The 27,383-nt window shown below is 40.8% G+C and overlaps 1 protein-coding gene across 36 annotated transcripts in view; it reads right to left on the reverse strand.

Annotated features, from left to right (window-relative positions):
* Window positions 1–27,383, reverse strand: part of PTK2 (protein tyrosine kinase 2) — a 239,852-nt gene that overhangs the window by 111,122 nt on the left and 101,347 nt on the right. For all 36 annotated transcript variants that reach the window (XM_087890946.1, XM_087890944.1, XM_087890943.1 and 33 more), the window contains 5 exons: window positions 18,448–18,674; window positions 16,798–16,964; window positions 8,208–8,295; window positions 2,150–2,229; window positions 428–490 (listed from right to left, as the gene is read on the reverse strand). In XM_087890946.1, the coding sequence (XP_087747072.1) occupies window positions 428–490; window positions 2,150–2,229; window positions 8,208–8,295; window positions 16,798–16,964; window positions 18,448–18,642 (593 nt within the window). In that variant the 5' untranslated portion in view covers window positions 18,643–18,674. The remainder of the gene's footprint in view (window positions 1–427; window positions 491–2,149; window positions 2,230–8,207; window positions 8,296–16,797; window positions 16,965–18,447; window positions 18,675–27,383) is intronic.

Here is a 27,383-nt window from a genome sequence, read left to right on the forward strand (position 1 = left end):
CTTAAAGCGGCCAAGTTTGAAGACCTCTGTCATAGACTGTAAATTTCCAGGAACTAATCAATAATTAAACACTCGGCATAATTTAGTCCCATTAATCACATACCGAGAAACCATTTTGTAAAAAGGGCTTCTAACCAGCTGATCCCACAAGTATTAACAGAATGCAGATGGCCACCTCCCCCCACCCCCCAAAATGATGATCCTGTGTATCACCAGCCTATATATCACCCAATTTGTCTTGGTCAGGCCAGAATCAATGAGCTCTTATTTCCTCACTAAGCTCAGAGGTCAAAAATTTACTAGGTTTTACAAATTCTCACCTTAATTAGAACACTAATGGCAACCTTTGCATTCTTACTTCCAAGAGCAACAATTGTGTTCCTTCCAATGGAAAGAATTCCTGACAAAAATGCAACCACATACTTACTCTAAGACTTCATAGTTTGACTTCTTATCCAATGCGTTGCCTCTCATTTCGCAGTATGATCTCCTGAAATTATAAAAAAAAAGGGCAGTGCTCTTAAATGCTAAGCCAAACTGTCTTGATTTCAAATCTGATGTTAATTATACTTCAGCTTTTGGCTTTTATCTGTTATTTCTGAAAGCTGCTTTGAGTGCTTATATAATCAGAAAGGCGGGGTAAAATTTAATTTATTTACTTACCGATAGTAAGTAGTAAGTAGTAAATCTCACAGACAATTTATACTTCCCACTAAACTAGTTCTGACCAGGTATAAAGGATTTTTGTTCCTGGAGCTTATTTCTTCCAATTCTTTCATTCTACTGTTCCTCTGACCAGGCAGCCAAGCTCTGTTCTAGCTCTGGCAGAAAAGGTCCTTCTAAAGTGCTCCAGAACTTCTGGGAATAACCAACTGAACGGTTTTAAGACATCAAATTTTGGGTTATCAGCTACAGTCTTTCCTAGACCCTTATCTGTAGAACCCTTTAAAAATTTAATTCTAATACGTAATTCCCATCACTATTCGGTAGTTGTTAGTATTCTTGGAAAGCACCATTATTCTGAGACTTTAATGCCAAACTGCAATTCCGCCTCTCCTTCCTATTTTTTCTGTTGCTTGATTTACTCCTAAATTCATAGGAATTGCTGCTTTCCTAACCTTACTGTACAAGACAGATGAAAAATTCACACAATGGTGTAAATTGCAAGAGAATAAACAATGAAAATACGCTTTAGGGATTCTAAAATTTGCTCTCGCACTATAGGTGAACTTACTAACATTGTCTTCTTTTTTATGCTTTTGTTTATTTAGATTTGAAAGTTGGGAATAGGTTACCTAAATCCCAGTGTTAAGTTCTACTCAGTGTCCTAGTATACAATTGATTGAGTGATGTGTGTAAGGTTTTAAAACTGGTAAAATATGTTAATAGCTCCTGTTGGCTAGAGCCCTCAATCTGAATTTTCCTCCAACCCAACCAGGAAGTGAGATGCGTAAGATCCTTTACACAAAAGAAAATTGTTTTCCTATTAAGTTGTGGCCTTTCACATTCATAGCAAGAAAAATCTACAACTTGATAACTTTTATAAGTCACTGCACAGTACTAGGGACACAAAATCTCTTTTGCTCAGTTTAAGCCTGGAAAGGTGATAGAAAAAGCTATGAAGTTCCAAAATCTCCCCTTTTTAGGAAACGGTTCCAAGTCAGAGACGATTGACGGATTTTTCTTAGGTTCCGAGAGGTTCTATTTTTTGTAATAAGTAATTTCAAATGTTCTTGAACTTGCTTTTCTTTGTCTTTTGCTCTGTAAACCAATTTCTTTAAACAATTATGAAACATTGGGCCGGAGGTTACTACAGGAGGTTGAAACAAATTATTATTTAAAGATTAGCCAGAATGTTTACCATTCACAAATTAGGATCAACTCACAATATTAGTGGAATAAACGTGGCTGTTTTAACGTTACTTTCAAACCTGCAAATAACTGCTTTGCTAAAAAGTTACTTAATTGTAGGTTTGAATGGAACAGATATAGCATAACATTGCGTTTCACAAAACCATCCAAATTTTAAAATTCTACTGTTTATGCCCCCAATAAATTTTGAAATTTCTGCTTGAACATACCGATGGGGACATTAAGATTAAAGTGAAGTTGTTCTATTTAGTAATAAATATTTAAAAGGTGATCTTACCGAATTTCAAGGCAACCTAGCTTCAAGGCAATTTCCTGGTCCACTTGATCTGCTATCTCTAGCATATAGTCATTTTTCACCTAGAGCAAAGCAAGCAGGGATGGGTCATAAATACAAGTGAATGACAAGAATTATTTCAAATACATTCAAAGGTCAGATGCAATCATCCAACATTTTTCCAAGTAGATTACAATCTGTGCAGGATTCAGATCATGTTCAAGCAATTCCTTCTGTGAAACTCCAAATTGTTGAGTTCAACTCAGCTGGAGTCTAACTCGGAGCAATTTTATCCATTGGGTGCCAAAAACAATCTTCACAGCAACCTTGAAGATACTTCCCCAGCCCTTCCTGGCCTAGAAGAAATTAGGTTTCCCTGAACTTAGAGAGCACAATAAGCAAAATAAGAGTGTGAAATAATCACAATTTACTGGGTTTTTTGCTATATGCTAAGCCAGGGTTCCTCAAACTACAGCCCGTGGGTCAAATATGGCCCACTGAAGCCATTAATCTGGCCCGTGCGGGACTACGAGGCTGCCCCAGCCACATCACCCCACCTAACTGCCAGCCCCCACCTGCCTTCTGGAGGCCGAGGTGGCCAAAAACAGGACATGCGGAGGCCCCAGGAGGCCAAAAACCGGGGGGGAGGGAAGAGAGAGAGAGAGAAAGGGAGGGAGAAGGAGAGAGGGAGGGAGAGAATATGTGCATGTCGGCGTATGCGCATGTCAGTGCTTGCACATATTCATGCGCATGTGTACACCTTTCAGTTTGGGCATGTGCGGGTGCATAGTTTGGGCACTCGGTGTCTAAAAAGTTCGTCATCACTGGTATAGGGCCTCTTACTTGAGCGGAGGCTTGGACTAGAACATTAGTTCTCAACCTTTTCTTCATCACGGATGCCCTTTAAAGAGCTTTTGTGGCCACAGAGCATGACCACTGACCACCAAGAATTAACTCAAGATTTAAAACATAACATTTCTTCAAGCCTTCGTGTACTCCCTGTAACAACATTGCAGCCCTCCAGACAGTGGTTGAAATCCAATTTTTTTTTACTACCGGTTCTGTGGGCGTGGCTTAATGGGCATGGTGTGGCTTCATGGGCATGGTTTGGTGAGTGTGGCAAGGGAACGATACTGCAAAATCTCCGTTCCCACCCCACTCTCGGGCCAGCCAGAGGTGGTATTTGCCGGTTCTCTGAACTACTCAAAAATTTCCACTACTGGTTCTCCGAACTACTCAAAATTTCCACTACCGGTTCTCTGAACTACTCAAAATTTCTACTACCGGTTCTCCAAACTACTCAAAATTTCCACTACCGGTTCTCCAAACTACTCAAAATTTCCACTACCGGTTCTCCGAACTACTCAAAATTTCCACTACCGGTTCTCCGAACTACTCAAAATTTCCACTACCGGTTCTGCAAACTACTCAAAATTTCCGCTACCGGTTCTCCAAACTACTCAAAATTTCTGCTACCGGTTCTCCGAACTACTCAAAATTTCCGCTACCGGTTCTCCAAACTACTCAAAATTTCCACTACTGGTTCTCCGAACTACTCAAAATTTCCACTACTGGTTCTCCAAACTACTCAAAATTTCCGCTACGGGTTCTCCAAACTACTCAAAATTTCCGCTACCGGTTCTCCAAACTACTCAAAATTTCCACTACCGAACCTGTCAAAACCTCCTGAATTTCACCTCTGCCCCCAGGGGTCCGTGGACCACAGATTGTGAACCACTGGATTAGAAGACCTTCAACATCCCTTCCAACCCTATTATTATATGTTCTAAATTTTGAGGTGAGCTTCATGAAAGACTGACCAGGTATATCGAACCCTGTTTCAAGGACTGGATATGAGATGTTTAAAAACATACATGGTATTATTCGATTCTAAACAAGTAACATTCAGAAATATTCTAATTTAGCCGGATCTAATTTCTAAAGGCATGCAAATCTGCATCCACATCTCAATATTCATTATGAGAAGCACCTCTTGAAATTCTGAAAGGACTATAGCTGCAAAACCTACTATCTACAAAATGTGATGCTTTTATACGTTTAACCTTTTTTCATCAACAAAGAGTCCTCGTAATATTTTAATTAGTCATCTCCTTAAATATCACATCCCTCGCATTGGATTGATGATAGTTTGTAGATTTCAATCATTGATAGAGTTTGTAGATTTCAATCACTCAAAAAGCAAGCTAATCTAATTTCATACCTTCTCCTGAATGGCTGCGAATTTATTGTTCTATGAAATCACCATAAATTCTGAGACATGGAGTGTAGAAAGTTATTCACCACATTTCTCCCTCGGCCTCCCCCCCCCCCATCCCTGCTTCGTGATGAGATGAATAATTGAACAAAATACGTGTGCCTCCGATAAAACCAACTAACGCTGTTTTTCTTCGTGGCACTTTCAAAATATTATTTGCCTTACAGTAGTAACAATCGGCCATCTGTCTTCAGCTGCTTCATCAACAAGATCACCGTTTTCACATTAAGACAAGCTGATCTTTGACATTTTTCCCTAATTACAGGCGTCACACAATAGTAAGGATGTTAATGACTAGGGACAGGAATTGATTGCTGACAGGCACTGTGCAACGCAAAATGACTTTAAAATTGTCCTTTCCCCCCCTCAGAGAAATCCCAGCTGTCTCTGTTCTTCCACTCCTCAAGTTGTTGTCAAACTCAGAATGCCACATGGGGGGAGCAGATAAGAGACATGTGCAGAATCTTCAGATCTGCATCATTCCCAGAAGCACATGAAGCAGTAGTGAAATTCAAATTTTTTTACTACCGGTTCCATGGACGTGGCTTGGTGGGCATGGCAAGGGAAGGAGTCTCCATTTCCACCCCACTCCAGGGGAAATGATACTGCAAAATCTCCATTCCCTCCCCACTCCTGGGGGAAGGATACTGCAAAATCCCCATTCCCACCCCACTCTGGGGCCAGCCAGAGGTGGTATTTGCCGGTTCTCCAAAGTACTCAAAATTTCCGCTACTGGTTCTCCGGAACCTGTCAGAACCTGCTGAATTTCACCCCTGACATGAAGGCAAATATACGTGTCCCAGGATAATAATGCGAATTTCAGTCGGTCACCAGAGATTTATTCTTCCGAGGTTTCTGACTCATGCTGGAACCCATCTTTCATTACGCAGCAACTAAGATTGTTGGCCGTGCAGGTACAAAAACAGCCAGGAAAATGATTGAAGGCTGGGAAATGGGCGCCTTGTCGGTTAATAGGGGTGCTGATTTACCTCCAGCCTATCAAATAGTTAGGAGCCGAGGGCTTGGCAGCACAAGGAAACAACAGCCAATCACCAGCCATCAACACACCAATTAGCCAATAGGAAGGCACCACGTAAACACGACTCATAGAATAGCCCAAAGCACTTGTTTCAGTAGAGAGAAGTTCCCTGAGGATGGGCTCCAGCATGAGTCGGAAAGATTGGAAGAGTAAATCTCTGGTTCTGGTGACCCACCCAAATTCGATTTCACATTCCTATAAGCCTACCAATATGATTCTTACCATTTTCTCATGACATTTTCCTGTATATTTAGCTCAAGAAAGGGAATCTTATACAGTTAATCCTTGATTTAAATTTACTTAGTGACCATTCAACATTACAATGGCACTGATTTATGACCACTTTTCACACTTGTGGCCATTGCAGCATCCCCGTGGTCATACAATCAAAATTCGGATGTTGGCAAGTGGCTCATATTTATGACAGTTGCACTGTCCCAGGGTCATGTGATCAACTTTTGTGGCCCTTTTGACCAGCAAAGTTAATGAGGAAGCCAGGTTCACTTTACAGCCATGTTACTAATTTAACAACTGCATCAATTCACTTAACAACCGTGGCAAAAAAAGTCATAAAATGGGGCAAAACTCTCTTAACAACTGTCTCATTTTAGCCACAGAAAGTTTGGGCTCAGTTGTGGTTGTAAGTCGAGGACTACCTGTGTATGCTTTGTGGATCTAAGAGATGACGCTAATACATTTATAAAATGATGTTTTGTTTATATTATAGTTTTGTATGCCACCCTTTAAAGCAATCTTCTAAGGGCCCTTGGCCTTACAGGTAGTCCTCAACTTACACCTACATTTGAGCCCAACATTTTCATTGCTAAGCAAGGCAACGTGAGTTGCACCCAATTTTACCATCTTTCTTGCCACGGTTGTTAAGCAAACACTGCAATTGTTAATTGAACTGTGCAGATGTTAAATAAATCCAACTTGCTCCATTGACTTTGCTTGTCCGAAGATCACCAATGGTGATCTCAGGACTGTTGTAAATACAAGCCAGTTGTCAAGCACCCAAATTTTGATCATGCAACAGCGGGGATGCTGTACAACAGGGGTGTCAAACTCACAGCCCACAGGCCAGATGCGTCATGCGCTGGCCACGCCCATCCCCGGTTTAGAAAAGGAAAAAACAGTCGTGATATGTCACGTGACAACATGATGCCGTGAGTTTCACACCCCTGCTATACAAGGACCAGCTTGATTTTTAGTGCTGTTGTAACTTCCAACAATCACTAAATGTATCATTAAAAAGCAAGCATCATATCTACAACTGTAAGAAAAGGTGCTTGAAAATTGATTTCTCAAGCAATCCTCAAAACCGATTATCTATAAATCAATTAGCGGACTCACAGCATTCCACTGCTCACTCCAAACTACAATTCACAGGATTCCATAGGAATTTCACAAGAGTTAAGAGTTGTATAAACTCAAGATAGGATTCCAGTGCAAATATTCTTCTGCTTAATGAATTCCTATTTTGTTATAATGCTGCAGAAGTATGGATTGATAGTTCATAAAGTTTATCTAACCACTGTATAAGCATGTAAACCGGTTTATTTAACAATCATGACTTACCATTAATGTTTCTTAAAGACAACATATTTCTCCGATAGGGATTAAAACTCATCCCCTTATAAAAATACCTACCAAGCCGATCTTAAAACATTTGAATTGTTTTGCCTAATTTACAGGATTTGTGTGATTAAACCTACTTCTTTCTCCTTGTTCTCTTCTCCAAAAGCAAGAGAGAGAATATGGCCTTAGACAAGAAAGGACCTAAAACGAGAGCTGCCTGACAGCTTTCTTTTCCTCTGTTGTGATGCTTAATTGAAGCAAACTGAGACCCAGATAGAATGGGGCTCAAATCCATAGCTGAGCAGCAGTCTAAAGAGCATAATAGATCACCTAGGTTTAAATACTAGAACAAGTAAAAGAACAGTCTAAAAATCACAATAAATACAATGCTGGAATAATCAAGAAACGGGTATGTATTATTCATCCATACAAAAAAAAAAACATTAAAAAATAATGTATTCATCAAACCTGTAATAAAGTGTCACACAAAAAAATATTTCAGAACTTTGTATGGCTGTTCATGCTTTGAAAATGAGTGTTTTATATGTAATATATCTTTGCTATCCATTAAATTAGACAATTTTTTCCCAGGTTTCCACACAAGACAGAAAAATGAGTTAATGCTTTAAGAACTAGATCACAGAAAGCAGTGGTATCTTTTTTCCCCCCAAAGTTGCAGAAAAATATTTTTTAAAAAAAATCAAATTAATCAGAATTTACTCCATGTTTTGTCAGTACAATATGTACTTTTCTTAACTATCCTGGCATTGTCAATTTAGTTTTGGATGTTTTGAATATTTGAATACCAATTCTCTTGTGCTGGTTAATCACCGCAATAAAGTTAAGTAAGTTTTTTTTTTCCTGAATTATTACTGAAGTTCTCACAAATTTAAAACTTACAACATTGCAACATCTGAAAAAAATGAATAACATTACACAATAAATGTCTGGAAAATTTGAAGAATTCACCCAAACTTGGAATTCTGGAAGAGTCTAAAATAATCAATCAGTTAATGCACTGAAATAGCAAGATTAACATCCCTTTTTCCCTAAAAAATATTATTTCAAATAAAACGCTTTTACTAATTCCTTACATGAGCAAAATATATTTTCCATTCTTGAAAACTATTATCAAAATCTATTACATTTTTTTTTCTGTTTGCTTTTACCTGCTGGTATAAAAAATTTAACGTTGGCTTATCTTCAGTAAACTGGTTCAGAAATCCTTTCGGTAAGTATCGAATTCGCAATTCATATCTAGAACAAAGGAGAAGGGAATTTAGTACCATTGCCTTTTAAATATTACAGCAACCATGCAATATTAAAAAACAGAAAACTGCTCTATAACAGCTCGTTAATAAAAACAAGATATTAATATTTCAACCAATTTTCACACTTGGTATTTGCAACCGTATTTACAGTACAGATAGTCCTCAACTTACAACCCACAACTGACCCCACAATTTCTGTTGCTAAGCAAGACAAAGTTGTTAAATGAGTCTTGTCCCATTTTATGACCTTTCTAGGCCACAATTAAGTGAATCACTACAGTTATTCACTTGTTAAGCCAATCTGGCTGCCCCATTGACTCTGCTTGTCAGAAAGTTGCAGAAGAGGGAATCACATGACCCCAGGACATTGCGACCGTCATAAAGATGAGTCAGTTGGAAAGCGTCCAAATTTTGATTAGATGATCAACGGGGAGGCTGCAACAATTAATTGTAAATGTGAAAAATGGTCACAAGTCACTTTTTTCAGTGCCGCTGTAGCTTTGAATGGACACTAAACAAATGGTTCTAAGGTAAGGACAACTTGTACATGCAATAATGAGCAATGGAAGAGAAAATCATGTAAGAGTCCTAAAATTGACTATAACTACACGAATTGCTTCAAGTTCCATCACAAGCTTTCAAGGGCTTCCATTATTTTGAAGGCTTTTTGAGCCTTTTTACTTCATCTCTTTATGCCCCCTTTAGTACTAAATCACTTCTGAAGATTAAGAGACTCAGGAACATCTAATACCTTGTAAGAGAGAGCCTCGGGAGGTATTCTATTATTATTTTCCTCTATGCAAAAGCCAACCAATCTGGTACAGTGGCCAAAGCTGCTTATGTAACTCAATAATAGAAGACCGGATTTCCCCCCCAAAGTGCTTTAAAAATCAATACAGGTATTTTGAGGGCAGTATGTTGACATTATGACAATCCTGCTGGTATAAAGAACTCACAAGGAACAGTCAGTAAACCGGGACACGTGACTGTGGGAGGGAGTGACCAAAGCCATGAAATTTCCCATCATTACCCCATCACAACAACTGGCATTAGGATAAAAGCTCCCATTGGTGAATCTCCCAAATGCCAGTCAGGGGAATAGACAAGGTTTTTTCCTCTCTCTAGATCCACATCTACATCCACATCTACTCTACACAACAAGAAACCATGGTGGCACAGTGGTTAGAATGCCGTATTGCAGGCTAATTCTGCTGATTGCCAGCAGTCAATCCTGACCGGCTCACTCTTCCATCCTTCCGAGGTCAGTAAAATGAGAGAGTTATGCACGGACTCCGGAGCCTCCAGAGTCGGACATCAGAGAGGCATAGTGCGTGCATGCGCAGAGCTGCCAGAAGGCAAGAACAGTTAAGACTAAAGGGACGACTCGGGAGTAAGGCTTGGAGATGACTGGTCCCTCCCAAAAGGCTTAAAAGAGGAACAAAGGCACGTGGGCCCTTTGCAGGAAAGCAACATTGTTAATTCTGTTCCCAGTCGGTATCTCTGTTAGATTCTGGACTCCGTGTGGCTTTGCCAAGTAGGTCTTTGCCAGAGTGTCAAGGGAGATAAAGGTTGGGGATTATCCCAAAGGACTTTTCCCAAAGGACTTTTTGCAACTAATTGGGACTCAGCTGTGAATGAACCTAATTCACAGCTGTTGCAATAAAAGAGGTTTTTAGGACTACTCGTGTGTTTTAATGACTCAGGAAGCCTAGGTCACAACAAGCACTATTAAGCAGTATATAAGCAATCTAAAAGCTATTGTTAAGTGCTATTCTACTATTTCAGATCCATACAGCAGAGATTCTCCAACTGTAGATCCAAAGTCAAAAGCAGCCACTATCCAGGTCAGTGGGACACACTACTAGAACAATACCAAGGAAGAAACACTATCCTCATCAAGCTACAAACCCCATCCCACCAAAGTCAGACAGGACAAGCCACCACATATAAACAGACAGCAGACCTCACCCTTCCTCACACTAAGATTATCTAGCCTTGTAATGAAACACCTGCAGGGAGACAACCACATTCAGAAGAACCTAGCAACCTCCAGCTACTTATGTTCTTTCCTACCGGAGCCGTCTAGAGCACCAGTCACCAACTGGTGGTCTGTGGACCACTGGTTGTCCGTGAGAAAATTTTGGTGGTCCACAGAAAAAATTATTTGCATTTTTTTATATATTTCACTAAATCAGGGGTCCTCAAACTAAACCCTTGGGCCGGATACATGCAATGAACGTTTGTGTTGCTGCAGAGAGTCTCCCCCTTCAGGGGCTTTTTGTGTGGGTCGGAGGGGGGCAGAAATTCTGACTTAGGGTCTGCTTCAGCCTCCTGGTGTGGGGCTTTGCGCAAAGGCTGGAGGGAAGCCTCACTGGTGGCAAAGAGCCGGAGGACCTTGTTCCAATGGGACTGCATCATGGCCTGGAACTGGCTGACTATCTCAGCCCGCTGAGCCTCCAGGTATCAGTACCTGGCCTTGCATTCCCGCAGGTCTTCCCTCTGCTTGGAAAGCCTATACTCATAGTCCTGAGTGAGGTGCTTTTGCTGAGCCTCCTTCTCAGTCAGATCCAATCTGAACTGAGCTGTTTTGCCAACTCTTTCTCCTGGTGGCTGCTTAGCTCCAACAACTGCTTCCTGTTGGGACCCTAAGGAGCCCAGGCAGGAAGGCGAGGAATAGCTGGCAGGAGAGGGGTGAGTAAAGGCCGGCAAGGCGCCCCTCGATGTGAGTGACATCGAGTTGGCAACGCCCACCCAGTCACATGACCACCTAGCCATGCCCATCCAGCCGGTGATTAGGCAGATCATATTAGTGGTCCGCGGGATTTAAAAATATGAATTTAGTGGTCCCTGAGGTCCGAAAGGAACAAGGGTGCCCAATCTTGGCAACTTGAAGTCTTGTGGACTTCAACTCCCAGAATTCCCCAGGCAGTATGGCTGGCTGAGGAATCGAGCCTTGATAGTACAGTGGTCTACGCACCCTGTTATTAACACAGCTGCCTGCAATTTACTGCTGGTTCGAATCTCTCCAAGGCTCAAGGTTGACTCAGCCTTCCATCCTTTCTAAGGTAGGTTAAATGAGGACCCAGTTTGTGGGGGCAATAAGCTGACTTTGTATAAATATACAAAAGTATGAAGGCTATTGCTTAACGCATTGTAAGCCGCCCTGAGTCTCCGGAGAAGGGCGGCATATAAATCAAATTTAAAAAAAAAAAAAAAGTTGCCATGCTTGGATGCCCCTGCTTTTGAGAGTCAGGAGCATATTCAAAAGGAATTGCAAATTTGAGAGGACTTGGCCACTGAAGTTTGATGACTGGGAGTAGTATGCCTGGATGGACCAGCAGCTGACTGGTCCTGGAAGGTTAGAAATCTTTTCAGGTTTTGGCTTTGCACGTGCAGTTCTGATGATCATGGATTGCCGATCGATATTTGTGCTCCCAACTCACTCATCTGGGGTTGTGGAAGTTGCACGCCTGTGCAAAGGGCAACCCATTGGCCAATTATAAGTACATCCAGTCATGTAAGGGTCAGCTTTGCCATTTTCTTCACAGCTCAACAACAGAGGCATGTACATGTGTATTGTCTATCTTGGGCTATGTAGGGTGCTCTCATTGTAGGGTGCTCACTATTGCAAGGCAGTGGTGTGTTGGTCTAATGGTGAGAGCCAAGTTGGTCTAGTGGTTAAGGCACAGAGCTAGAAAGCAGGAGACGGTATGTTCTAGCTAGCTGGGTGACTTTGGGCCAGTCACGCTCTTTTAGTCCAACTCACCTTACAAGGTTGTACTTGTGGAGGAAATAGGAGCAGGAAGGAGTATTAGATACATCCACCACCTTGAATATTTATAAAAATAATAAAATTGGTATATAAATTAATTGTATGAATAGGTCTGACAAAGTAGGAGGCAAAGGAAGACATGGTTGTATAATAGGGAAGAGGAGGAGTGTTGGGTCTGGGGGGAAAGTATCAAACCACTTGTTGTACACATCAGAAACATCTTACTACTGTGAATTGAAGGGGTTTTTGAAATAATAGCAAAGCATTAAAATATTGGCAGTAAAATGGAGCTTCCGAAAGCAACCAGCTTGTCTCTTCTGGTTTAGTTGTAAACGGAAGGAATTCACTCGTTCAGTTTTTCCAATGATCAGTCACTGAGAAAGCCTTTCTTTGCAACCGAGTCAATGGCCTACGGAAGAGCCCCCAGAGAGAAATAACTTTGATCACAAGACACCACAGCTTTTCTTTCTATTAAGCTGCGGCTCGAGAGCTTCAGCGGGGAACTGCGATGTTCCTATATTTGTATTCTGGACCATAGTAGCAATTTTCCGTATCCATGTCATCCATTATTTATGATTTGTTATCCTTCAGAACTGTCCTTCCATTAAGTCAGGATGTGTATGTCTATCAATTGCCAATTTCACTTTTAAAATAACTGTTTGGGGCACCCTAAATGCCAGAATGACTATTTATTACTTCAAACTGAGTTAGGACAAAGCATACGCCTTTGTAGAACACCTGCTAATAATGCCGCAAAGATGTCCGTATGAGAAATGTGGCATACCTGTGTGCGCTTACGAGTCCATCTTGATTCTTGGCAACTCCCTGGACCGGCCCCTGAAATTTTCTTGGCAAGGTTTCAAAACAAGTCTGCTATTGCCTGCTTCCTAGGGCTGGCTCAAAGTCACTCAACTGGCTTTGCACTTCAGGTGGAACTTGAACTCCCAGTCTCCTAGTGATTGGCCCAAAGCCACCCAGCCAGCTTTCATGCCTAAGGCAGGACTAGAACTCGGGCTCCTGGTCACCACACTATAAAAAAGATGCTGAGACTCTAGAAAGAGTGCAGAGAAGAGCAACCAAGATGATTAGGGGACTGGAGGCTAAAACATACGATAGACAGTTGCAGGAACTGGGCATGGCTAGTCTAGTGAAGATAAGGACCAGGGGAGACATGATAGCAGTCTTCCAATATTCGAGGGGCTGCCACAGAGAGGAGGGGGTCAAACTATTTTCCAAAGCACCCGAAGGCCAGACAAGGAATAAGGAATGGAAACTGATCAAGGAGAGATTCAACCTGGAAATAAGGAGAAACTTTCTGACAGTGAGAACAATCAACCCATGGAACAGAAGTTGTCTTCAGAAGTTGTGGGAACTTTCAAGAAGAGACTGAACTGCCATCTGTCAAAAATGATGTAAGGTCTGCTTGGGCGGGGGGTTGGACTAGATGACCTACAAGGTCCCTTCCAACTCTGTTAATCTGTATAATCCTGGTTTCCAGAAATGTACCTTAACCACTATGTTGTTGATAAACTTTAATGAACTGAACAACCTTCATAAATCACTCTGTAAAGCTCGTTTGTATACTGTACTTCCTAAAGTTTGCACATTAACATTCTGCTAACACCACTAGAGATCTTAAATATAATTGCGAAAAATAACAGAAGCGAAGACGGCGCACCTATCTATTTCTCCAAAGAGAAGTCTATAATATAAAAAGGGAAATGTTAACTAGATATTGTCAGTGTATAAGAGTTCATGAATTGGAATAGACATGGTAACAGGTCAGCCAATGGGGACTGTTTGGTGACCCAGACGGTTCGGAGCTTGGGCGTGACTCTGTCCTCTGAGTTCTGGTTATGGCTTCTGCTGTATGGGTATTGTATATAAAGAAGTTTCTTATATAAATGAATGCTGCTGAATTATTTACTTATGTACTGGTTGGATTGCTGCAAACTCTAACAGATATGGCCAGAAAGCAGCTATTATTAGCCTTTTTCTTGTGTGTGTATCTAAGCCTGGTGTTCATTCCAACACACTACAAATCACTGTAACTGTCTTCTAGCTAACTGAGGAAAAGAAACAGAAAAAGTGTTCATAAATACCAGAAATAAGCCATCATCCCGATTCTTGCTGGCATTACTAAGCTTCTTTTTATATGTTTTTAAGATTTCTTCTTTTAAAGAACATCAAAGCCGTTTAGACAAGAATTCCAGTTAATACATGATTAGAATGCAGCAAAGCATTAAATTGAAACAGTCTTCACGGATTCCTTTTTTAAAAAATGCTAATTTAAACTTTTACATGTGCTGTCATCTGATCCCAAACGCTTGCTTTACGGTATTAAGCAAAACCTGACAGCAACTTCTACATTATCCCCCATTTTAAGACAGCAAGGCAGGCTGCACAATTTTGATAAAGCGTGAAGTGACACACTGGAAATATTCTGAATAATTTACCGTAACTCCACCAACACCACTGTCAGTGCTTTCAGAAAGGATTTTGAAGGACCTGGTCACCTGAACATCAGATATAACAGGATTGTTAAATAAATACCTTCATTCCATAATGCATTCAGATTTGGGGGTGCCACTGAATACTAAGATGAAACTGTATATTTTTATATTTCATAGCTATATTTTTTACCATATGACCCCGAAAAAATAGAAAATAGATATATTGATATATTAAATACATCCAAGATGTTCAATATTCAAAGGAATTAGAAGAGAGCCTGCAATCTGGTGGGGGGTTTTTTTCTCCAGAACTTACACTCCAGGTAAGTGTAGAGAGAAAATATTTCAAAGGGCTTTTATTCTCAATCAATGACCTCTGTTCCTAAAGCCAGAACATGTGGCCATGTACCGCTTGTAAAGTACATAATCTCTGAATAAATAAATCACCGTGTTAAGCTTAAAGTACGTGCATGCTCTATTCCAGAAGACGATCCACAAGATGGCACACACGTTCACATTAAAAAAAAAAATTTTACAACAGCTTAAGATAGAGAGAAGCCTGGGTGTTTGGATGGGTTTAGAGAAGACAATTAGTCTTCTGGCTTTACTCCCTAATTTCTCTCTTCGTCTTATTCCTTACAACCGCTCTTCATTCCGCTCATGGACTTCCACATATTAGAAATCACTCCTCTTTGCCTTGTCGACAGGATTAATGCAGAGCAGATAAGCAGGCCCATTTTTCCTGCTGTCAACTGCTGAAACAGCAGATAAGCCATTTGGGACAGGCCTTCTACCACAACTTTGTATTCAGTGAGACTGCCAGCCACTCTCCTATCCTTTTGCTGTTTGCATTTATCACCCTCCTATTTTTATTTTATTTTTTACCCTAATCTGTTAGGCGCAAGAAACCAGGGACCAGGATAGAGTTCAAAAGCACTACGGGTTTATTCCATGCAACCCACAGACAAGAATCTGATCATCATCATCTTCTTTTAACGACCCGATAATCCCTTGCAGGGTGGAGTCGGGGCAAACTGAATGGAGCTGAGTGTTTACTGGCCGGATGCCCTTCCTGTCACCAATGCGGAGCTTTGTTCAGCAGATATATTCTCATTGTGCCCAGAGAGAGAAATATCTGCCTCTACCTAGGATTGAACTCCCAGCCTCCTGATTGTGAGGCGAGAGCTCCACCTCTAGGCCACCACACCACTCAAGAATCTGATCTACTAACGGTCAAGGCAAATTGGCACCAGATAAGCGTCAACAGGCTTTGGGAGCGGGGGGAGGCTGGACTAAGGTTTCTTACGAGGCACAGTGACTTCAAACTGATGATGTGTTTGACTCCGTCATCAGGCTCAGCCTGGTCATCTCCTACATCACCCTAAAAACAGATCTCCCTTTCTGCAGTTTCGCCAAAACAACCAGTTTCACACCATCTCTATTCCGAAGCAGCAAGAAGAAAAGCATCTCCTCGTAAACTTCATTGTGGTTATCTCAACCTGTGGACAGGCCACGATGCAATTTATACTGTTCTGACCTAGGCTTCCTGATACAGTAAAAGCACACAATGAGTCCCAAAAACCCTCTTTTTATTTCAACGGGTGTGAATTCTGCTCATTCAGAGCCTGTTCATTCCCAATCTGTTCATTCACAGGTGAGTCCCAAATAGTTGTAAAGAGTCCCACAGAAGTCTGCCACAGTTCTTTGGGATAAGGCTCATAAACACCCACCTTTATGTCCCTTGACACGCTGCCAAGACCTAATTGGCAATTAACTTTGCAAGGCCACATGGAACACAGAGTCAACACAGAGCTGCAGTATTGAAACCGGCCAGCACAACAATTGCTTCCTGCAAAGGCCCATGTGCCTTTGCTTCTCTTTTAAATCTTAAGGGAGGGGCCAATCATCTCCAAACCCTACTCCCAAGTCGTCCCTTTTGTTTTAACTGTTCTTGCCTTTTGGCAGCTCTGCGCATGCACGCACTGGGAACAGGCTCCCCCTGTTCCTCTGCCTCACTGATGTCCAACTCTGGAGGCTCCGGAGTCCGCACATAACTCCCAGATGGCCCTGGCCCCATCTCTGCCTCCAATGCAGAGCCCTCATCCGAGCCTTCCCCAGCCTCCAGGACTGGCCCATGTTCCTCCCCAGCCTCCTCATTGTCCGACTCTGCTGCCAGCTCTGCAGGCCACCGGCGGACCACAACATATACACTCAGGCAATTAAATCCAACATCTTGCATTTATAAGATGGAAATGAATCTTACTTCCATTCCTCTGGTGCGTGTCCTAGTTCAAATTTCTCTCTCACGTTGGAGACCCCCATATCCGGATGCAGCCAATGAACTTCCTCAGACTGTAGGTGACTAAGTCGTAAACCAAAGCAGGCTACATTTTTTACTTTGTGACAGTCCACTATCTTTTGAATTATGCCCTAAAGATGGGAGGGGAAAAATAATAAAGTGTTTAGTTTGACAAAAAAATGTGTTTTATAGATTTTCTGAGTACCTTTCAAATGCATATTTTGAAATAAAAGGGAATGACATAACATAATAAATGCTTTACATAAATTGTGTCTGAATAAGATGGGTTTAATAATGAAACATTAGCCGTAAAGATCATTCATACATGATATTGCAAAAATCCAACCAAAAGATATCACATGTTTACACTGGAGGATGCCTGAAATTTTAGTTCCTTGTCCAATATTAAATGTTCTACCTCTGGCAAGTGAATAAAAAGTATTAAGAAAGTATAGGTATTCCTCACAATGATTAGGACGACTAGAATCCATGAGACAGAGGAAAAGGTAAGGAATTTCTACTGCAGCTTCATGCAGAAAAATGACGGCTTTTATTCAGTTTGAACTCAGTAGTTTTAGTAATTTTTTATTTATTTATTGAATTTATGTGTCACTCATCTCACTAATTGAGCGATTCTGGGTGGCTTTGGGTGATATGCAGATGTGCAAATTAATACTTCCTTGATGGCTCATAATAACAGAGTTGGAAGGAGCCTTGGAGGTCTTCTAGTCCAATCCCCTGCTCAGACTGGAAACCCCATACCATTTCATGGATATACAGAAAGAGCCAGCAAGTTAAGGACACCATAATACTATAAGCCTGGATTTCAGGACACAATGTGAAAACTCTTTTAGAAACAATGCAACTTTGCAAATTGTAGTGGCTTTATCCCAATGATCTGAGTGGCTGAACATACCATTTTCCAAAACTGTGCAATACCCTAAAACACTATCACAAAAACCTGACCTTTTCCTTATAAAGAATTGTCCTATAACTGATATTCTGGAATGCTTTTCCTACTGGTGATCGCAAAAAAGAAGGATAATAAAATGTTTATTCACTTATCTATTTATTAAATTTATATGCTGCCCATCTCCCCGATAGGACAGTTCTGTTCAAAATGTTGAACTGTGAGAAAAGAGGAAATGAGTTAAGATAAATGGGGCTTCAGTACCATTTCTACAGTGTTTGTTTTCTAGCCTAGAGGCTGCAAAGATTAATCAGACGGCGTTAAAAAAAAAGGTGTTTTTTAAAATTAAAAAATAATATTATCAGATACTGTTTTACTATTCCTAAAAAGCAGAAGCTATTCATCACCTCCACATCTTCTCTGTCAATCCTAAGGCAAATTGGTATGATGTTCTATTTTTGAATTTTTTATATATAATTAAGTGTAATCCCATGTTTTTCAAGGAGCCAAGAGGTGTTTAGCAACTTTAAGGCTTATTGACGTCAACTCTCATATCCCTCAAGTCTAAGAGTCCATAAAGAAGGAGAAACAACTAAGGCACTCGACAACTGTGTTACACAGCCAACAAGTTACTCAGCTCACCTTATGAGAATGACTTTTGCATCAGAATCTCTAAAATGTTTTAAAACATGAAATCAACTCACCCAAACGTCTGTGGCATCTCCATGTCGGATAATACTGGCCCACGTTGTTGGTTCACTGTTACTTTCAAAATAATGGAAAACCTTCAGGACCCGTTCCATTGTCCCTGGAGAACGTTCCACCCCGGAACTGAGGTGTGTTTTTGTGCTTGAGCTTGGCGTATGATTCAAGTTTGGGTCTAGATAAGCTGCTGCCATAGTTTTGCTAGATGCTAGGTATCTGTCATATTCTGAAATGGGAAGAAAACAAAGCACACTTTTCAGTCTCACAAATCTCCAGAGCCATCTTAATTGAAACATACCGTTTATATTCTATAATAAATCAATATCTCCAAAGATTAATTTCTATTCCTAAAGAATAATGCCTTTTTTAAATTAAACAGTAAATCTCATCATGCTCCACACTGAAATTTATACTTCATTATTGCACTACAATTTCCAAAGTCAGACATTATTAGGACTGTGATGCACACATTTTAATGGGACGGTTGTCAAAGACAAAGCATTCTGGTGATCAGGGTATCTTGCCTTAACAAGAATGTTGAAGGGAGAAAAAAATCAAAGTAGAAATTACTATTCAAATGCATCTTGCTAGGTTAACCTAACCTTGCTTAGGTTACTTGCATATTTACTGAAATGTCGGTTTTATTGAATATAGTCTGGGCCTGTTTCAAAATGAGCACACATCAGAGATGCATATCTAGTTTTTAACACTAAGTCAAACCAAATGAGTAAACACACTTTCTTAATTTTAAAAGCCGTTCTAAGCATTAAGTCTAAAGGTACATCTAATGCCGGCAGCCACTGCAGCCCACTTCTAAAATCAAAGTCAGCAGTTAAAAGCTCCAGTGGTCAGAGACCATGGTATAATGGCTAGCAGATGGCATGCGACTTTAATTCTTGCAATTGGGGAGAGGGAAAGAAAGAAAGAAAGAAAGAAAGAAAGAAAGAAAGAAAGAAAGAAAGAAAGAAAGAAAGAAAGAAAGAAAGAAAGAAAGAAAGAAAGAAAGAAATGGAGGGAGGGAGGGAGGGAGGGAGGGAGGGAGGGAGGGAGATGTTAGCTCTACTGAAAATTTAGTGGCACAAAAGTAGTTTAAGGCATCCATGTAGTAGGCTGACCATCCCTATAGTTAGTACATCTCTGGTTTTACATGGAACTTAAAGCTAGCAGGGGTTGAGATAAGAGTTTCATGGGATAATAACAGCATATTGACCACTGAAGTTCCCTGCTAGTAGTTTCCAAAGTAATTTCCAAATGCAACAGTGCAGAATATAAATGAAAACCTTGAAGAAAAGGCACAAAGAGTGGGAGAATTGCAAGGTTGCAGGAGCCTAATTAATACTGCTTTAACTGTCAGTAGATTGACGCAACCTTCATCGACTTTACATAATGCCTTAAGCGCCATTCAAGAAAGACATTGCCATTCTTTTCCGTGAGGAAATTTCAGGAAAGTAGCTTCATCTGACAAGGTTAACAAGAAAATTGATAAATTGGATAATAGTTGCTGGGTTAAAAAAACAAAAACCCCAAATCTTTATAAAATGTGAAAATTCAGGAAGGAAAAGGCAGCATCAGGCAAAACTCCTTGTGGATCAGGAGTCCAACACAAAAAAAGATTTTTGAAGAAGCTCCAGGAACTTTTGCACTGCTTAATAACTGATTGAGAGACCTCCAGCCTTCTCTGCTCCAAAATGAAGGTGGTCCTGCAAAAATTATCTTGATTTTTTAAAAAGGATTTTAAAAAAGAGAAGCTGCAGCCGAGTATAGAAATAGACCTTAGAAATAATAACACATTTTTTTTCCTTGGCAACTAATTAAATTATCTTTGGAGGTATACCAGTTCTGGGTCCCCCCTGCCCCACTTCTCCTGAACATTTCTGTTAAAATTAAGATCAAGCAAAGGAAAAACGCCTCCAAGATAGTAAAGATAGTTCAAGATCCTTCTTGCTTCTGCCACTGTTCCCACAGCCATCTTTACTGCAGGTAAGGGCTAGCTAGCTATGTTGCAATAACCTTGCCAAAAAGCTAAAATGTAATTTAGCAGTTTAACAGCCTACATAGGATTGTCCAGGTTCACACATTGCAGCGTTCCGGAAATTTGAAATAATAACCAAAAAAAAAAAATCCAGAATATCATGAGGGGGAATGAACGGTGATTATCATTACTATAAAAAGCATAATTTGGGCCAAATCTTAACTGTTCTCATTTGCACTATTTCAAGATGATTAACACAAGATATAATAAAAATAGGATCTTACTGAAATGTAGCTTTGTCTCTTATGAACCGTTTCCATAAATCGTATCTGGATATAAATGCATTTGTTGAAATGGAATGAACTGCCTTTATTTGCTTCAGATATAAACCTAACAGCATTTGAAGTCTGCCATTGCTTCCTCGTTTCGTTTACTGCCGTAATAGATAAATTAGAAATTGTACGCCATTTTAAGTATAAAACCCAACTTTGGGTGACCCAAGCCCCATGACTGGAGTGCCCTGAGGGCTAATCTGGGGGAGAAGGGAAAGAGCATGAAATTATTGCTTTACTAAGAAACTTCAAGATAGGGGATGTCCAACCTTGGCAACTTTAAGACCAGGGGACTTCAAGTCCCAGAAGTCTCTAGCCAGAATTCTGAGACTTGAAGTTCATTAGTGTTAAGGTTGTCAAGGTTGGACATCCTTGCTCCAAGAGATGAACCTATCAGGATGGTTTATAACCGTGATGGCGAACCTATGGCATGCATGCCAGAGGTGGCACACAGAGCCGCACTGGCCAGCTGGTATTCAGGTTTCCGGTGCTCCGGCGCACACATGCGTGCGCGCACGTTCCGGTTTGGGCACTTAGTGCCGAAAAGATTCGCCATCACTGGAATATAGAATCCACCTTCCCTTAAGCTCTCAGTTCAGAAAGATGTAGATGTTCCTTTATGTTGTATTAGCATACACGGGTTTTACATGATTTTTGGAGGCTGGTGGCATTTCTCTATATTGACAGAGTATAACCTGTCTGAAGTTTTCAATTACATTGGCTCTCATAAGGCAGTACATGAACAATTTCATCCTTAATAGAAATAATCAGACATACCTAACCAGAGGTTATTCTGTGAGGTTCAAACCTTCTATTGCACGATGGCAGATCTATGACATGCATATCAAAGGTGACATGTCATGACAATTTGATGACAGACAGCTTTCACCAACACCCAACAACTATTTTAAAAAGCACACCCTGTCCTTGTGTGATTTTTGGAGGCTATGGAGTCTGCAAGAAAATGGGATGTGCTCTCACGCAGCCTCTACAAGAGGGCCGTGCTTTTGTGCAGCCTCCGGAGCCTCCAAAAATCACACAAGAACGAGGTGTGTTTTTGGCATGGTATTTGGAGGCTAGGGAGGCTACGACCGAGCGTTCTCCGAAGCTGCTTCAAGAACAAAATCTGTGTGCAACCCGGAGCATCCTCAGGTAGGCCGCAGGGGCCTGTCAACAGAAAGAGAACACTGCCTGAAGTGTTACTCAACATATGCCTGAGCAGAGGGTTGGACTAGAAGACCTCTAAGGTCCCGTCCAACTCTGTTATTCTATTCTATATGGCAGATCCTGGGGAGTGCTGGGCCGTGGAGGCAATTTTATCTTGGGGAACCTTGCAGGGTAGCCTCTCTGAGTGGCAGCTGTGGCACTAGGACTGAAGTTGAGGCCCAAGCCTTTACTTCAGGCCCAGTCTCACCACTGTCTCCGATGTTCATCTCTTAGAGCAGGAATGTCCTATCTTGGCAACTTTCAGACTTGTGGTTTTCAACGCCCAGATTTGTTCACAGTGGCCTAGATAGAACAAGGAGCAGAGGATAATAGAGTTGGAAGGGACCCTGGAGGTCTTCTAGTCCAAGCCCCCGCTCAAGCAGGAAACCCTATAACATTTCAGATAAATGGTTGTCCAGTCTCATTTTGAAAGCCTCCAATGATAGAGCACTCCCAACTTCTGAAGGCAAGCTGTTCCATTGGTTGATTGCTCTCACCGTTAGAAACCTCCTAGTTCTAGGTTGCTTCTCTCCTTAATTAGTTTCCAACCACTGTTTCTTGTCTTGCCTTTTGGTACATTGGGAAATATTTTGACCCCCTCGTCTTTGTAGGAGCCCCTCAAATATTGACGCTATCATGTCTCCCCTAGTCTTTCTTTTTCATTAGACTAGACATACCCAATTCCTGTAACCTTTCTTTGTATGTTTAGTCTCCAACCTGCTAATCATTCTCGTTGCTCTTCTCTGCACTCTTTCCAGATTCTCAACATCTATTTTTATATTGTTGGAGGAGAGATAAAGAATTGTTTCATTTTAGTTCCGGGATGGTGGTGATATGATATGCCAGGAGAATCAAGCTAGCTAATTTCTACATTTTTGATAGGGTGAGCCCAAAGTTTGCCATCACTTCTCTTTTGGGAGAGTTACCTACACCCTCGACAGGTTTTGTTTTATCTTTCCACCGAGAGAGTTTTCATCTCAAGTGAAAAGGCCTGAGTCGAACTCAACTCCTAGTAGGAGAAAAAAGTACGTAGGGACTAAGCAGGGCTCCCAACAACAGAGAATTAAAATAGGTTGAACAATGATAGTTCTAGTAGTCAACTACATTAACCTAATTTCATTTATTTTCTTCAGAGCAACTTGAATTGTTCCCTGAGGAGTTGTCATCAATTTCTATTTTCAGCCTGTTCACACACCCTTATTTATTTCTAATAGTATTAACTGTTTCTTTGCCATCCCTTTATAAACCTTTATATTAGCTTCACTTCACAATTTATTTTGTCTGGAATTCTTTGAAGCTCAACATGCAAGTCCCATCAAGGAAAATTTTATGGAGATCCCACTTTCCCCCCCTCCCCCCACTCATCCAAAAGGCTATTTCAATTTAGGAAGGGAAGGTCTCACAACAAACCCCACTCGTGTTCTATTTGTGACCAGCAACTACAATTAAGAGCAATGTCCTGTGAATGTGAATGCATTTTTATTATTATTTTTCTCTTGTAACATCTAAAATGAAAATGTTTAAAGCTAGAATTTAGCAATCCATTAGGCAAGTTCTTGAAAAGGCTTAAATGCAAGGGAAAAATCATTGTGTACATCCCACTTGAGCTTTCAATTGTTGGTTGTTATTCAAATGTGGAGAGACCCGGCCCACAGAATCGCCAAAAGTTGGACTGAACAGATAACATCATCGTCACATCTATACACTCATCCTCTGCTACAAAAAAAAATGGTTTTTAGATCAATCTGTAAACAAACTGATTAAAAACGTAGCGATGACTACTGTACAGTTTAATTATTTCAGTGAGTTTTTTCCAGGTATGGCTAAATTAAAATCCAAATCCTCCCAAATTAATTGAAACATTTATGAAACGGCCAAACCCCCACTCCCCAATCCATCCACATACACACACAACACAAAAAGCACACGGCACATCCTCTTCAGACACAATGTTTTCTATCCTATTTGATATCCTGGTCATCTACACATCCACTCCCTTTTCCTATCATCTCATGTAGGAATTGGTAATGCTAATAACTGCGTAATTTTCACATTTGCAGGGCAGTAAGTGGTTGCATTTAGACAGCATGCAAATGGAAATAATAGAATAATTCCACAACTGTGGAAATTGCCATCTGGTGCCTACTGTACTGATTCAATTTATTTCCAAGTTGCTCAATGAGCTGCAGAAATAAATATTCAAGGCTGTTTCAAAAGGGCATCCTTGCCTGTTCAATGAAAGCATCATAGCCCTTAAGGGTCTTCTAAGTAGAGACTGTTATTGCAGATTGCACCATTTAAAGAGCTTCACCACGGTCAAGGTTAAAGGGGGGGGGAATCTTAACAGCTCGTAATTAATAGTAGAAATAGAATATAAACCTTTGATTGCTGGGAGGAGAAGAGGAAAAAAAAAAACCCAGCAGGGACAAAAGTAGCTCTATCACGTCGGAGGCTCTACTACACTATACCAAAGAGGCTGTTAATGCAGGAGAGCAATTATGCCTTTTTTAAATAAATCAAAATGGATCAGACGCTTTAAATAGAGGCTCGTGCTTCAGTTTACCTTATTTCTAATCTTCACCGTAAATACAACTGCAAGACGGGTCATAAGTTGCAGAAGACGACACTCGTTTGAGGCAATGATCGTGCCAAGGAATCGTTGCTGATCAAAGGAAAAAACACCACCATATGCTGGCCTGGCTTGAAAGTTCTAAATTCGCAATGCTCTGTGCGTGTGTGTGTGTGTGTGTGTGTGTGTGTGTGTGTGTTGTGTTGTACACAAATTCCCTTCTCTCATCTCTATGGGTGGTCTGGGTCTTCTTCCTCAGTCTCAAGGCCAGGAGGTTTGAGGGTTCTGCGCAGTATCTTACCAATATTTGAGGGGCTGCCACAGAGAGGAAGGGGGTCAACCTATTTTCCAAAACAACTGAAAGCCAGACAAGGAATAACAGATGGAAACTGATCAGACAGAGATTCAACCTGGAAATAAGGAGAAATTTTCTGACAGTGAGAGCAATCAACCCATGGAACAGAAGTTGTCTTCGGAAGTTGTCGTCACTGGAGGTTTTTAAGGTTTTGGACTGCCATCTGTCAGAAATGGTGTAGGGGCTCCTGCTTGGGCAGGGGGTTGGACTAGATGACCTACAAGGTCCCTTCCAACTCTGTATTCCTAGCCCTGCCTCTTCTGGACTGACAAGAGAGCTCTGAACTTGCTCCTGGGATTTGTTGGGGCCACTGCACCAATTTAAGAGTTGCAGCCCTGAGTGGTTCTACTACCATTTTGGCTTTCAATTCCCATATCCTTTCTAGGTCTTCCTTCAAGCCCTGGTATTTCCCCAGCTTTTCATAGTCCAGGGGTTTGCAACCTTAAACACTGAAAGAGCCATTCGGACCCGTTTCCCACAGAAAAGAAAACACCGGGAGCCACAAAACCCTTCCCGGGCCTGACTATTTCTTGAGCAGCCCCAAAACGAGCACATGTAGTTGAATTAAACGTTCTGTTTTCTTCTGAAACTTTTCTTTTCTTGGATTTATCCATTGTTGGCCTACCCGGGGTTGAAAAGCTCAATAAATCGCGTTCCAGCGGGTGTCGCACATTGGCGGTTGTGACGCATATTTTGAGTGACAAGGAGCCGCAGCAGAGGGGTGAAAGAGCCACATGTGGCTCCAGAGCCACAGGTTGCTGACCCCTGCTCCATGACCTTCTACAGACTCTCCCATTAGGACGTGAGAGGGTCTCGCCTGTTCCTGTACAGTGTGTGTGTGTGTGTGTGTGTGTGTGTGTGTGTGTGTGTGTGTGTGTACACACGTGCATAAGGCAAGCATGTAGTAAGTGGAGGCTTCCCAGCTATAAATGAAATCTTCACTGTAATTCAAGGATGGTAACACAGCAAAACTCGGTGATTTAGAACGTGCATCTTCTCCTAAATCACCCAGCCTCTACTCTCTTTTCCAGCATTTTCCCCTCTGCAACAAAATGCTCGCCTTACATTCATATACTTTCTTGTTGGTAATCACGGCATATTTACATTCTCTACATCCCTGCTTAAATAATTAGCCAATAATGGAACCTTGACAGTTTTTTTCTGGATCATGTTTCATTGCAATGGTGTGTAAAAAAAAAAAGGAAAAAGGAAAAAGGAAAAAGGAAACTGCAGTTGGTAAGAGAAGCTGAGCGCAGGTTAGCCCAAGGCATAAGCCAGATGTCTAACCCAGGTTTTGGGAGTGATATATACCCTGAGCTGGTATCTCTGATTTTTAAGCAAATATTGCACACTATTCTATATTTGGCGCACACATTCTGTTACCTTTTTTTTTTTTTTAATTTGATTTATATGCCGCCCTTCTCCGGAGACTCAGGGCGGCTTACAATGCGTTAAGCAATAGCCTTCATCCTTTTGTATATTTATACAAAGTCAGCTTATTGCCCCCACAAACTGGGTCCTCATTTCACCTACCTTAGAAAGGATGGAAGGCTGAGTCAACCTTGAGCCTTGGAGAGATTCGAACCAGCAGTAAATTGCAGGCAGCTGTGTTAATGACAGGGTGCTTAAACCACTGTACTATCAAGGCTCTTAATTGACATTTGGTGTTTTCCACAACCAAGAATCTCAATTTCATACTTAACCTCCGTAACAAATTAAGCATTTTGTACAAGCCGGAATTCATATTACTTACTGTATTAAAATAAATCAAATGGTGACTGGCAGCTGTAACCAGTTGCATGCTAGGACCAATTCACACCTGAAATGGTAGGATGGCTGTTTTTGCCACTCTGCCTGATACTGGAAGGTTCAAGAACCCTACAAAGGTTATCTTAACCAGAGAATGGGAAGAGCAGAGCCTTTTAAAAATATATATACTCTATCTGCCAACTAAATGAAGTCCAAACAACAATACAATTAGATTAAATTAAAAGTAAAAGATATATATGTACACCAGCAGCAAAAATTGCATTTGTATTCCAAGTGCCAGACTGAATAAAAATATCCCTCCCTCCCAGGAACAATTTATTTATCCTTTGTTGTTGCCTGTAATTAGAATCATGGTAATTCTATTTAATTTTTTTCTCAAAATTAATACCGAGAGAGTTTGGTCTGGTGGTTAAGGCTCCAAGCTAAAAAAACAGGAGACTGTGAGTTCTAGTCTTGCCTACAAACTGATTGGTCAATTCCTGTCACAACCAATAGACCAACACTCTGTTAAATCTGAAAAAAGGAGACCTGCACTTGCAAAAAAAACCTAGGATGAATGTTCTCGAATTCATTAAAGAGTTATGTCAATAATCCAATTGTTTTTTATATTACATATCGATATGTTCATTTTTAATTATTCTTATTTGTATCTAATGTATTTTCTCCAATATGAAAGCAACTTACAGCATTACAATATGTCGAGATGGGTGACAAAGAAATTTAATAAATAC

Source organism: Pantherophis guttatus, chromosome 3 (genome assembly GCF_059756535.1).
Source record: "Pantherophis guttatus breed Tessera chromosome 3, ASM5975653v1, whole genome shotgun sequence".
Taxonomy (NCBI): domain Eukaryota; kingdom Metazoa; phylum Chordata; class Lepidosauria; order Squamata; family Colubridae; genus Pantherophis; species Pantherophis guttatus.